The sequence below is a fragment of the Canis lupus genome, chromosome 3, assembly GCF_003254725.2.
Source record: "Canis lupus dingo isolate Sandy chromosome 3, ASM325472v2, whole genome shotgun sequence".
Taxonomy (NCBI): domain Eukaryota; kingdom Metazoa; phylum Chordata; class Mammalia; order Carnivora; family Canidae; genus Canis; species Canis lupus.
The window spans coordinates 87,596,374-87,610,478 of record NC_064245.1 but is presented as its reverse complement, the minus strand read 5'-3'; the positions used below and the strand labels follow the sequence as shown (position 1 = coordinate 87,610,478).

General features: G+C 41.7%; 1 protein-coding gene across 1 annotated transcript in view; it reads right to left on the bottom strand.

Annotated features, from left to right (window-relative positions):
• Positions 1–14,105, bottom strand: part of ADGRA3 (adhesion G protein-coupled receptor A3) — a 121,138-nt gene that overhangs the window by 15,135 nt on the left and 91,898 nt on the right. Inside the window, exons 13-14 of the mRNA XM_025437227.3 lie at positions 10,533–10,746; positions 10,102–10,310 (exon numbers count right to left, since the gene is read on the bottom strand). Coding sequence (XP_025293012.1) covers positions 10,102–10,310; positions 10,533–10,746 — 423 coding nt within the window. The remainder of the gene's footprint in view (positions 1–10,101; positions 10,311–10,532; positions 10,747–14,105) is intronic.

Genomic DNA, 14,105 nt, shown 5'->3' with positions numbered 1-14,105 from the left:
GGGCACATGTATAGACACACATGCAGAGGTACACAAATACACACACACGCAGCCTTGTTCTGCATCCTCTTTGTAAATCTGAGTACGGACTTTGCCGCAAGGGTAACGGAGAGACGGCCGCAGCCTCGTGACAGGGCACAGCACAGCGGTACCTCCAAGTCACCCAAGACTACACAGGCCTCACTCACCATCTGCAGCCAAGTTCAACAAATACAAGTGGACTAAACCCTGCGTAAGGCCCTGAGGACGTAATAGCAACACGTAGGTCCTGCCCTTAAGGAGCTGCAAGTCACAGGGGAGAGAGACCCACAACCAGGTGGCAACAGTGTTTGACGATGGCAAAGACAAGACGGTTTGGGGACTAAAGAGCTCAGAAATCAGTAGTGTGGATAACAGCAAATCATTTCTATAGCATTGACCACAATCCGGGCGCCGTGCCAGCACTTTCCACTGGGTAACACAACGAGCTAGGTGTATTGCCCCGTTTTATAGTTTCAACAAGTGAGTCACAAAGAGGTTAATGGCGCCCTGAGAGTTAGGGCCAAGGGAACGTGGCTCCCAAGTCTGTGCTCTTGAACACTATGCAGACAGTGCCCTACTAAAACGAAAACACCATTAGGCTTCCTTCCTTATAAGGGACCGGAGCAGGCTGGGCCGATGCGTCCACCCCGGCCACGGCCGCCACGCCAGAAAATGGGGGTTGTCAAAGCCCAAGTTGTAGGGTCATGAGATCCTGTTCCTAAATTATCTTTCTAAACTGACTCTGGGAACTATAAACTGACAGCTGGATGTAGGCAGTAGTTCACAGTAAATGCATCTTTAATCTGGAGATGCCGGACACACCTAGGAAAGCTGGAGAGCGGGACACCTGGGCGGCTCAGGGGTCGAGCATCTGCCTTTGCTCAGGTCGTGACCCCGGGGTCCTGGGATCGAGTCCCACGTCGGGCTCCCCGCAGGGAGGCTGCTTCTCCCTCTGCCTGTGTCTCTGCCTCTCTCTCTCTGTGTCTCTCATGAATAAATAAAATCTTAAAAAAAGCTAGATGGAGAAGGGGGGCCAATTTTCCCACAGAAGAATCAGAAGTCGACAATATACAAATTATAGATCTAAAAAGATCGCATCAGACACCTTAACAAGGCCCTCACTGTAACAGATGATGAGCAGAGGCCCACAGAGCCTGACAGAAATCGCAGTTAATAGGAAGCTGGAGATACAACATGGGAAATTGAATTCCAGTCTGAGTGCTCCACTACGCTGTGATGAGTCTCAAACCTGCAATTCATCTATTTATTTGACACATGTTAATTGGGTACCCACCATGGCCAGGCACTAAGCCAAGCACCGGATATTCAGCGCAACGCAGAATGCAGTCCCTGCCCTCGAGAGCTGACAGGCTGTAAACGGAGTACCAAAAAAAGGGAAAATACAAGAGCAAAAGCCCATCACCGTGAGGCCTGCACAATGTGCCCTGTGAGATGCCCGCGAGACGAGTCTATGGTACAGGGCCTCACTGCACTCACATTTTGCCAGAAGTGCAGAGGATCAATGGGGAAACTCGAGAAACACGGGGGCAATGAGAACCAGTTAGATGCTAGTAACAGCAGACACATTCCCTCTCAATTTCTTTTTTTTTCTTTTGTTTTTAAAGATTTTATTTATGCATGAGAGACACAGAGAGAGAGGCAGAGACACAGGCAGAGGGAGAAGCAGGCTCCCTGCGGGGACCCCTGATGCAGGACTCGATCCCGGGACCCCGGGGTCACGCCCTGAGCTAAAGGCAGGCGCTCAACTGCTGAGCCACCCACATGCCCCTCCCTCTCAATTTCTACAAGAAGCTACCATTTCAGTGCTGAACTGATAACTGGAGATAAACCTTCAGTATCTAGGATTTGGGCTCTAGGCCCCTTTCTTTACATTCCTTTAGGAAATGTTCAATAACCTGTCACCAACCTACCTCCTGGCTATGTGATTCTGGAGCAGTTGCCTCCCTATGAAGTTTAGATACCACCGACCACCTGGCAAGGTTTGGGAAGGGGCCAGAGGCGGGCACACAAATGTGCCTTCCTTCCCCAGGCCTTGCGGGACAGTTACCAACACAAGTGGCCACATAGTAGCTAATGAAACCCCAAAGTGCCTATTCAGTTCTCAAAATATACTGTATGTAATATCTACACTTAAATGAGTATTTTTCAAAAGCCAAGTGAATAGAACATAATATAAGAAAGACACTGGAGGTTGAAATAATGGGCAAAGACTCTTTATAATTCCAAGTTACACCTGGAGAGGGGCACAGATGCTGCTGTCCCTGGTCCCGCGGGGCCCTGCTTCTACTGGACCCTTGTGAATTGTCACGACAAACGGACCTGCCCAAGTGGAGGAGAGCCCCTGCCGAGAGAGCGACTCAGGAAAAAAGGGTAAAAAGTGCCAGACGGTAAGCTCTTTAGGCTTTGAGGGCCAAGAGGGAAATTAAGGCTACTATGCAGGTGCTTGTTAACCACCTGAAATGTAACCATTTAAAATAAAGCAGCTGATGGGACTGGGCCTGTGGGTGAGATGTTGACCATGGTTTACAGACCCCAGGGATAGAGAAAACAAATTAAGCTAAGGAAACATCTATTGTTTTGTTGTTTGTTTAAAGATTTATTTATTTGAGAGAGAGAGAGTGTGTGCGGGAGCAGGGGGAGAGGCCGAGGGGGAGGCAGAGACATAATCCCGAGCCGACTGCGCTGAGCATGGGGCCAGATGCAGGGCTCGAACCCACGGCTCTGAGATGGTGACCTGAGCCGAAGCCAAGGGTCTGACGTCCACCTGACTGAGCCACCCAGGCGCCCCCAGGAAACCTCTGACGCACTGAAACCCAAGGACGTGAGACCACTGAGAAAACTGACAAGAGTGAGATGGGATAGAAGTGAAAGATCTCAAGCAACAGCGTAAGTAGAAATCTGAATCCGGTTAGTTCCCATTGTACTAGCGACCACGCACCAGCTTAGTGATTCCGGAACACAAATACCAGGAGAGACGCTGCCCCAACAGGACCACCGGGAGGCGCCTGCCAGAACACGAAGTAAAGCCATTTGCAGTAAGTGAGAGAAGAGTCTGGGCCTGGGCAGGGACACAACAGCCCATCACCCACCGGCGACACCGGTCATTCTCTTTGCGGCACGAAGTGTAAGAAAACACTGGAGAAAGGACATGAAAAGTGCAGGGTCTCACAGGAGTTAGTTAGCGTCACTAATGCAGAGACTATAAAAACACCTGAAAGTGTGTTTAAAAAAAAAATCATAAAGACGATTAGGGACCCAAATAAATGGAAGAAGAGTTTGCGGAGGACGCCCGGGTGGCTCACGGCGAGACCCCGCGGTCCTGGGATCAAGTCCCACATCAGGCTCCCTGCGGGGAGCCTGCGTCTCCCTCTGCCTGTGTCTCTCATGAATAAATAAATAAAATCTTAAAAAAGAAAAAAGTTTCTGAAAATTTTTGTTAACTTGATAAACAGATATTCACAAATTTACATGTTCCTTCTAGCCTAAGACTTACTAAATATAAAACCACTGTCAGTTTTATTTTTGTTTTTTTAATCTTATTTAAATTCAATTAAATTAACCTACGGTGTATTGTTGGATTCAGAGGTAGAGTTTAGAGATTCATCAAGTGCTTCTAACACTCAGTGCTCATTACATCAAGTGCCCTCCTTACTGCCCATCACCCAGTTACCCCTCATTGGCAGTTTTAAATAATCCACTGCCATTATATTAATAATACAGATAATTATAAATCAATAATTACCTAAACTTGCCAGGACCTGAACAATGGAAAGAAGTCAAAAGGAATACCTTCTGTCAGAGTTCAAAGAATTATTAAAACGTTTACCAATAAAATAAAATTTAAGAATAGACCTTAAAAAAAATAAAAATAAATAAAAATAGACCTGAAATCAGAAATGAAAAAAAAAAAGAAAAGAAAAAAGAAAAAACTATGACTTCTGTGCTGCTTTTAATTTTTTCCCTAAGGAAAAAAGAAGAATATCAAGATTTTGCTCCCTATGGCAATTCTAGTCCAATCATGGACTTAAATGTTAAAGATAAAAAATATTAAAGCTTCCTAAAACAAAGAATCTCTCCATAATCTTGAGGTAGAGAAATATTTTTTTAAAAGATTTTATTTATTTTTTTGAGAAAGCGCAAGAGAGGGAACATGAGCAGGAGGGAGGGGAGAGGGAGAGGCAGACTCCCCGCGGAGCAGGGAGCCCGATGTGGGGCTCGATCCCAGGACCCTGAGATCATGACCTGAGTCAAAGGCAGATACTTAACTGACTGAACCACCCAGAAGCCTGAGAAATATTTTTTAAGTAATATATAAAAAAGCACTAACTATAAAAAGCAAAACTTTAGAAATTGTCCATAAAGACAACATTAAGAGAAAAAGAAAAAAAAGGCACTTTTATAGACTGAATGTGTCCTTCCAAAGTCCCTATGTTGAATGGTGTTAAGGGGATGGGGTCCACTGGAGGTGATCAGGTCATGAGCGTGGCCTCATGCATGGATCAGCACCTTCATAGAGGGGACCCCGGAGAGCTCCCTTGCCCTCTCCACCTGACGCCGTCTATGAACCAACAAGCGGACGCTCACCAGACACCCACCCTGCTGGCGCCTTGATCTGGGCCTCTAGCCTCCAGAACTGTGAGAGGTACACGTCTGTTCTTTATAAACCACCCAGCCCGTGCTACAGCCCATTAGAGCAGCCCAAACCCATCAAGACAGGCATGGACTAGGAGAGACCCTTGCAACCCAAAATCCAACAAGGCGCTCCTTCCTATTCGCAATACCTATCAAGAATTCCTGTGAGTCAGGAAAACAACAGGTAGCCAAGTTAAAAATAGGCAAGGCTTATATGTGGAATCTTAACAACAAAATAAAACAAACAAACAAATAAACAAAACCTCACAGAGAAAGAGACCATCACTATGGTGACCAGAGGCAGGAGATGGATGAAGGGAATTGGATGAAGGTCGGTTAGAAGGTACAACTCCCAGTGATAAGAGGATACCAGTGTGCAGTGTATTTGAAGGTTGCTGAGACTGTAGAGACTATAAAATGTTCCTTTCTTTCTTTTTTTTGGAACCTCTAGGAGATGAGAGATGTTGACTAAACTTATTGCGGTGATCATTTCATAACACGTGGAAGTCATTATGCGGTACACCTTAAACTCATACAGGGTTGCCTGTTCGCTGTATCTCAATAAAACTGAAAGAAAAACAATTTACGGAGTCTAAGATGATGAAAAGAGGCAAGATCTGAGCAAGATCTTCACAACAGGGGCTACCCCAGCTGACAATAAGAAAATGGAGGGGTGTCCAGTATCACTAGTCAACAGAGAACAACAAATTAAAACCACAATGACATATCCTAATACCACCACCAAGGGCTAAAATTAAAGACTTAACACTAGCAAGCACTGGCAAGGATGTGAAAGAACTAAAACACTCATTATTGGTGAGACCATAAGCCGAAGCCACCACGTTGGTCAACTGCATGGCATCGCCCACCAAAGCTAAATATACGGGGAGCCTACAATCCAGTAATTCCACTCCCGAGGGCCTATGGCCAGCAAAAATGATGTACGTGACTACTCAGGGCACGTTTCTCTTGATAGCCAGAACCTAGCAACAGCCCAAATGCCCATCCAAAGCGGAACACACAAGTTCTGGTATTTTCCTACCACAAACTATGCAGCAATGGAAAAGAATACACTGTCGCTACATGCCAAAACAGATGGATCTCATGGACGTGATGATGGGAAGGAAGCCACACACAGAAGAGTGCATACTGTAGAATTCCAATTCGATGAAGCTTAAGAATTGGCAAAATTGGTCTAGGGTGAAGGACACGGGGGGTGAGGGATTTCTCATGAGATGGCAGTAGAATTAGTCAGAAAGAGGCTCAGAAGAGCTAACAAGTGCTCAAGCAAAAATTTTAATCTTGATGGTAGCCAAATGTGTGTTTTCACATAAAAATACCATGAAGGCAAACACTTAAGATCTATCTATGCACTTTGCATGCTATCTCCACTGAACAAAACTGGTCCCCCTTTGAGGCCGCTTCAGAAAACTTATCCTGCAGATTTTTAAAAAGATTTTACGTGAAAGATTGAAATAACTGAAATTATTTATTTGTCCTTCCCCCACTCACTCCCACACTCTCTCCTGCTGTCTTTGCCCTCTAGAATAAGTAAATAAATCCTTAAAAAAAAAAAAAAAAGAATGAAGAAGATATAAGAAGATTTCCGAATGGAGATTTAGTGGAGTGATTAAGAACACTGATTTCCGGAGTCTGAATTCAAATCCCAATTCCAACACAGACTTTGTATAGTTGGGCAAAGTGCTTAATCTTGCAATGCCTCAGTTTCTCCATCTACAGACTGAGGGTAAGTGATAATAGTACTAGACGTCAAGAAGTAGCTAAAATGAGCAAATAAGTTAATGCACGTATAGACTGCAGGAGGATGCCTGGAACATAAGCAGTTAATGAAAATTAGGAGCATTGTATCACCATCGTAAGGTACCCTAAGATATACTGTTCCAAGGGCATCATCTCTGTCACAAGATATACTGTCTCGTGGACGGGGGCGGAAAAAAAAGCATAGTCTGAAAAAATGTTTGCAGCACGCAGCCTTCATGTAAAAATGGAACTAAACAGAGGACTTTATATTGTTTGAATAGACATGAAAATACCTTCTTCAACAGACAAGAAACATTAGTGGTAGGTTACCTACTTTGTACAGAATGACCTTGATGGGAAGGAAGGCTGGAGGCCAAGTTTTCACTACACGTTATTAATATGTAGAAATAACTGAAATGTTCGGGCGCCTGGTGGCTCAGTCAGTGAAGTGTCTCCCTTCGGCTCAGGTCGTGATCCTGGGGTCCCGGGATGGAGCCCCACGTCGGGCTCCCTGCCTCTCACAGCGGGGAGCCTGCTTCTCCCTCTCCCTCTGCCCCTGCCCCCTGCCCCCTGCCCCTGTTCTCCCTTAAATAAATAGAAAAATAAATAAATGGATAAATAAAATCTTTTAAAAAAGAAATAATTAAAAGGTTTGATCCATGTGAATGCAGTACCTATTTAAGAATTATACATAAAAAATGTTGCTCTAGCGTTCGTGTTTAACTACAGCATAGATGAAGCTGAGGTTGGCTTTCATTCAGCAGGTTTTATATGGACAAAATTTCAGAGCCACACTGGGGGGATGTAGAAACAAACGGAGCTCTCCAGTTTGCCATATTTCTGTGTGAACACAGTAACAAAACAGAAGCAAGGTACAGAGGCCTTTTTTATCTTCACTACTGTCACCAATTAAAGGATCAAGTACTACACACGGCCTGACCCTACTCCTTATCTCCCTACGACTTTTTGTTCTGTCTCCTACTGACGCCAACTTCTAGGAATCTTCCTGCCGCAGTTCCTACTATTTCTGACTATGTATTTCAAACAAACCTGATTTCTGTTTATGTTTTTTTTTTTTTTTTCTCCTCTGACTCCCCTTGTGACCCGGGTTATGCATAACTGGTGACAGCAGGACCTCTACTGAACCAAACTACGGTATCTATTCCGGATTTGCAAACAGATACAGTCTTTTGGTCTTGTTTTTTTAATACAAAAATCCTTTAAAACCTGATCAGGAAAAAGTTTTTTATCCTCCAAAATAGGAATTTAGACTGGCTACATAAAGCCACGTATTAAGACAGCTTTCAAGAAAAATAAGCTTTTATCTATTATTCAAAATGGTGTCAGGAATGAAAAAAGAGGATTTCCAATATTTAGAAGATACCTTTTTATCTCAGACATAAGTTTATTCAAGAGTAGGTATAATTTCATTAGCTCTGCCTTTGTGTTTAATTAGCTACTCTAAAAATCCCATGTAATAACTTTACTGTAATATTTAACAATTTCAGATATGTTTCACTTTGCTGCCTCTAGGTGGCACAGTTATATTTTAAAAGAGCGAAAGAAAAGCTATTCTTTGAAAATAGAAAAATATCTCAGTACCGTATTTTAGCTTTAAAGAATTGTGTATTACATTTTTTAAAAGATTAAAAGCATGAAAGATAAAAAAGCTTATTCCTTCTAGAAAAAGGATTATACCAATTTAAATAGTTTAGAAGAACAGCAAGGAAGTTCAAAACTAGACACTTTTAACTAGTATTAAATAAAAATAAAAGTTTCACATGTGCAGTATCATGTCATTAACAAGGAGGCTTATAAAATGCCTTTTGTGTGTTTTGTTTCATTTATTTTGCCTAACTTTTTCTAGTTATTATATAAAGTTCAGATAATGTTGTAGCTCTATTATTTCTCCTCCAGTACTCCCTAGTTTCGGGTTATTTTATAATCAAAACCGGAACGATAAAACACTTTTAAAGTGAAAGAAAATAGTTTAAAAGTGTTTAGTATTTTAATTAATGCCCCGTGCTTAAATGTGAACGGTTACTATGAAATAATAAAATGTGAACTTAGAGAAACCAGACTCAGACTTACAGGTGTCGCACTTCTTCTATTTGTGAGAAGCCTACACCGATCAACAGGAACTATACACGAGAAAAGGATAAATGACTTAAACAAATATGCTGAGTCTGACTAGTGTAGACTCCACCCACTGTCAGCTGAGCTAAATAACCGAGGTATTAATGGGGGTCACTGAAGACAATCCTCACGCCCTGCTAAACAATATATAAACAATATATTTCCTCGTCTGTCTGTCTCACCAGATGCTGGGTAAGGCATGTACTTAGTTGAGGTGCGAAGAGAAAACCAAAAAAGGAGTTCAGGAAAGTCTATTCTATTCCACTTCAAGCTGCCTTCAAAATCATTTCTAGTGGTAAATGAGCTTTTTTTTTTTTTTTTTTTTTTTAATTTATTTAAGAGAGAGTGCATGTGTGCTCGAGCGAGCACAAGCAGGGGAGGGGAGGAGGAAGCGGGGGGGAGAGACTATCAAGCAGACTCCCTGCTAAGTGCAGAGTCAGAGGCAGGGCTTGATCCCAGGACCCTGAGATCATGACCTGAGCCAAAATCAGGAGTCAGACGCTGAACTGACTGAACCACCCAGGTGCCCTGCGCTTTTTTTTTTTTTTTAAAGGAGAATTTACGAAAGCTAAGATATATCCTGTTTCAAGATTATTTAGTGCTTTGATAAAATACTGTCTAGATAACAGATTCAGAGCTGGAGGCAGGAACAGAAACATAAGCATCCTCGCTCCCACGCTAGCCTTGTGCCATTTCTCTAAAATGTCTTTCAGATTCATAAGTAATTCCTTTCACTGTTCTCCAAATTCATTGCCCACATACTCCATGTATATACTGTAGCATAAAATATAAAGTATTATGGCTCATTTCACACTTACCAGCTTGGGAACCAGGTTCACTTAAGTAACTCGTTAATAAAAGAACGGTCTCTGTATGTTCACACACACGTTTATGTACATCTATCTACACATTTTAGTTTCCCCAAGACTAAAGAAATTGGCTACCAAAGACTAACAGGTATGAACAGTGGTGAATAACAGAAAATAACATTAGCTTGATTAGAGTTAAAGGCAGAAAGACATGACCCATGTCAATACTGTCATTTACCGTGACTAAATTGAACTTGCCACCACTACTCTAAATTCATGAGTCTAAAACTTAGGATGTATCGTGGGGAAAAGTGCTAGCTGGCAAAGAAGAAAAATCTCACTGTGCACCGTGTATTTGGGCAAATGAGTCACTCATTCCTGACTAAGAGTTGGACGATATAAAACCCCAAATGTCTCCAAATTTTCATAAGCTCAAAGTTTTTTTTTTTTTTTTTTTTTTTTTATAAGCTCAAAGTTTAGTTGAACTGATCCCCTTATAAAGGTGACTGAAAATCCTTATAACCAAGTTCAATCCCATACATTGTACTTGGTAGTAACTTAAATTCCCTTTAAATTCAGAATTACACCAAATATCACCTCTTAACTAAAGTCAACAACTTATATTGAAAGTTTAAAAAAAAAATCTTCAAGATTAACTAAATGCATAGGGGAAACAATTAAGAAATTTAGTGTTCATGTATGAAATTAACAACTGCCGTACCATTAAAACTGCATAGTTACTAAGGGAGTAGCACTGAATGGTAGTGATATTTTCATCCGAGTAAAGTATATTGCACCCATCTGACTTCCAGCCTCCTTGTCCGTTCAGCAGATCGAAATCCCACTGGGCGGCCACAGCGTCTGCTCCGTGTGCGATTCGACGCAGTGTCACATTAACAGGGATGTGGTGGGTATCCACATTCACGCCATCTGGAGAAGATGGGAGATGGAAAGATTTCTGAAACAAACCTCAGAAACAATTAAATGTCGACTTATACACCAATGGGCACTCTGCAGTTCTTTTTTTTTTTTTTTTTTTTACTAGGGACTCATTAAAAGGAGAAGGAACAAAAATAAGCACTTTTTGGTACAGCTTATCATAGAGTTCCACTGTCCGGTCACTACAGGAAGAACATATGCCACCGAACACACCTATTTTGGTGAGAATCACTGGGGTAACCACCGTACGCCGCTTTCCATCATCAGCCAAGTTTGTGGAATTCCCAGTGGCTGGGAAGAGTTTTCCGTTGCGGAATGCGATGAGTTGGAGCTTGTAGAGAGAGTCATCAGGTGATCTGACTTCCCTTTTTTGCTTTGGCGAGAAAAGGGAGGGAGGAAGCTGAATAGAAGCCTCGACGATCGTATTCTGAACACACATGAAAAACACAAAGAAAGTTGGCACGTGAGCATGCAGAAACCAGAAAGGACAGTTCAGACGGCTACGAGCTGTCCCTGATTGTATGCCGCTGGCCAGGCTGCTGAATGTGATGTGCACGATACTTAACAGTGAGCACGATTTATCAGTTAAAGGAGATATCTGGACACCACACAGAAGCACAGAAGAAAAGCAGCAGAGACTACAGAGAAATGCAAACTGTATTTCCAAGAGTTAAAGCAGTAAACAAGGAATTACTTCACACTCGAAAGTGAATTTTCCCATGGTAACACACCTACTGCTGAAGTCGATAGCATTAAACAGATCAGGGGTCTGGGCGATCACTCTATCAATTTTACAACAATCAATTATAGACAGAAGCACCAACGCGGCCTACCACAAATGTGAGTTTAATTAATTTGGACTTATGGAACTCTAAGGTGATTTATGATGGATTCAGACTGTCAACAAAAAGAAATTCAGACTTAACAGAAACAAAAAGAAATGCAGACTCCATACAAACAAAAGGAACACAGACTTAATAGAAACTTAGATTCAAGCAAACTCTGATCTCAGCCCAAGTACCCCTGAGACTAAGAAATATGTTAGAAATCAGGTTAGAAAAACATGGTAACAAATAGAACAGCTGGATTTGGGGCTGATCAAGGAGTGTTTTACATATTTTATCAGGGATTGTTAAATTATAAATTATTCAGCATTCAATAAAAAATAAATCTATGTACTCAGGAGGCAAATAATTAGCCATCTTAAGAAAAAAAAAAAAAAAACTGTTTCAAGAATTCATCCCAAAGTTTCTCTCTTGATGTCAATGTCTCTCCAATCCTATGTCCACGTTCCCAACAGAATTTCCTTCCAAGAAACAAATTTGATCTTGTTGTTTTAAAGAACACTCCAGTTCTCCAATGTTTAGAGAACCCTGCCCCCCAAACCTAAGTACATCCTGTGATTTGGCTAAAATCTACGCCTCAAACTCCTCTTCGAACATTCCCTCTACCACCACCGGTAGCCCAGCCACCCTGACTTGATCCATCCTTGAGATTTCCTACGTTTCTGATGCCATTGTGGGTGCTGCTCCCACCAGGATCCCTCGCTGAAATGCTCTCCTATTCTTTTGTCTGGCAAACTCCTGAACTGGGCAGATCCGATTTCTAGCAAGAAAATTCTGCAGGCGGGGATCCCTGGGTGGCTCAGCAGTTTAGCGCCTGCCTTTGGCCCAAGGCGTGATCCTGGAGACCTGGGATCGAGTCCCACATCGGGCTCCCTGCAGGGAGACTGCTTCTCCCTCTGACTGTGTCTCTGCCTCTCTCTCTCCCTCTCTCTCTGTATCTCTCATGAATAAATAAAATCAGGAAAGAAAGGAAAGAAAGGAAAGGAAGGGAAGGAAGGAAGAAAGAAAGAAAGAGAGAGAGAGAGAGAGAATTCTGCAGGCAACGTCAAAGAGGGATCAGAATAAGAGTGGTTGACAGCGAGGAGAAAGACATCCTTAAAATGGGGCGTCTTGGGATGACCGATTACAGGACTCCTCTGGGCGCTGCTTTTCTAGCAGGCAGCTCCCTCTTCCGGCCTCACGGGCACGCTGCAGGCATCTCTATCACAACTAACATGTGCAACACCACAAGGTAACTCAACGTCTGCCTCTTTCACTAGAGGAGCAGGATTTTCTAATGCAGAGGATCTCACTTATTTTTCTGGACCCATTATGTTAATAATAGTTCCTGGCACTTGTATTCGATAAAAGTGACCCACTGTTTGTAAAACTAATGGAAGTCTGTGTGGCATGATGATATTTTTAAAAAGGTTCTATTTAAGCAAGTGATTAACTTTAAAATGAGTTTTTAACTGCTGTGCTTAGAACAATGCTGGAACACATTGGACACACACCAGTGTTCTGTTGAATAAAGTATTCTGAGAGTTTGAATACTGGAAGTCTGAATACTTCTTTTAAATTGAAGATGCTAAGAAGATATTTGGTAGAAATAGTCTGCCTAAGACAAATGCACAAAAAGGTTTCTACTACTCTCACTTAAACATTTAATGACCTGAGGGCGACACAAAGTGTTTTTTTTTATAAATTCATTTATTAATCTAATCAATTTCTATTCTGTATATAAATTTATTTTAAGTATATATAATGAGGTATGCAAAAAAGGAAAAAAAATAAAAGACTGACTAAGTAACAGGTCAAAATCCCAATAAAACACTACATACTGGACATTTATTAAAACCTAAGAACTATAAAATTCAATAAAATAACTTTACTGTGAACACAAAAATGACTCAAAATCAATGTACAACTGTCTAGGAAAACATGACTTACAGATTATCAAATTAATTTTAAAATTAATTTTAAAAAGACATACTGACATTTTCTAAAAGAGCTAAAAAAGGAAATGACATCTATAATTTTCAGAAGTCAGAAAATGTTTTCGACCGAAGTTTAAACTTGTAAAACCATCCACACGACAACAAATTACAGAAACTCAGAGGAGTACGAACAGATCAGATAGAGACAAAAGCTACATAGTTTGGCTTCTAAAATATCCTTTAAAGTCCAATATGGAATATTGCTCAATAATAATTAGAAGGGCTCTGAGATGGACAGAAGGTGGCTGAAAGTGCTGGGAAAACTGTATCAATAATGAATAATGTTTGGATTTTCATAGTAAGACTACAATATTTGTATATTTCTTTAAAAGAAGTGACCATTTATTGCGGAAAAGTTGTAAATCTAATGAACAACATCACAGGGGAACACCCATTTGTTACATCTGTCACGATTTTACCTTTTGCCACCTGACAAGGAACCCGTCTGTCATTTCATCTAACCATCGATTCATTTTTTTTTCCATCTATTCATTTTAAAATGCAGGGATCACAGCAATGGAAACAGACATGGCAATTACAGCTAATAAATCAGAGAAAGCGTTCTTAAAACCCTTTGGGAAATAAGTGGGGGTAGTCTAATGTTAATTATGGCAGGTCACATGCCACCCCTGGGGAAAGGAATATAAGATCTGAAATAAGAAACCAGGATACAGGTCCCAGCCTTACTGCTCCATGGCCCCTTAACACGGCACAATTGTGTTTACGCTCCCTGGGTCTCACCTGCCACAGGCAGCAAATGATCTTTCTAACAAATGGCTGTGAGGCCCCCATGGGATCATGACCATGACGAGCACGAGAGACTATGTAACTGCGGGTGGTATTTTTATTACTATTACTGCCTTGGTGTGGCAGGTGGTTATCTGGAGGCTGGGGACGCAGAAAATGCCTTAAACCAACAGACTTACCAACAATCATCTAGAACCTCAATGTACTTTGACTTACAC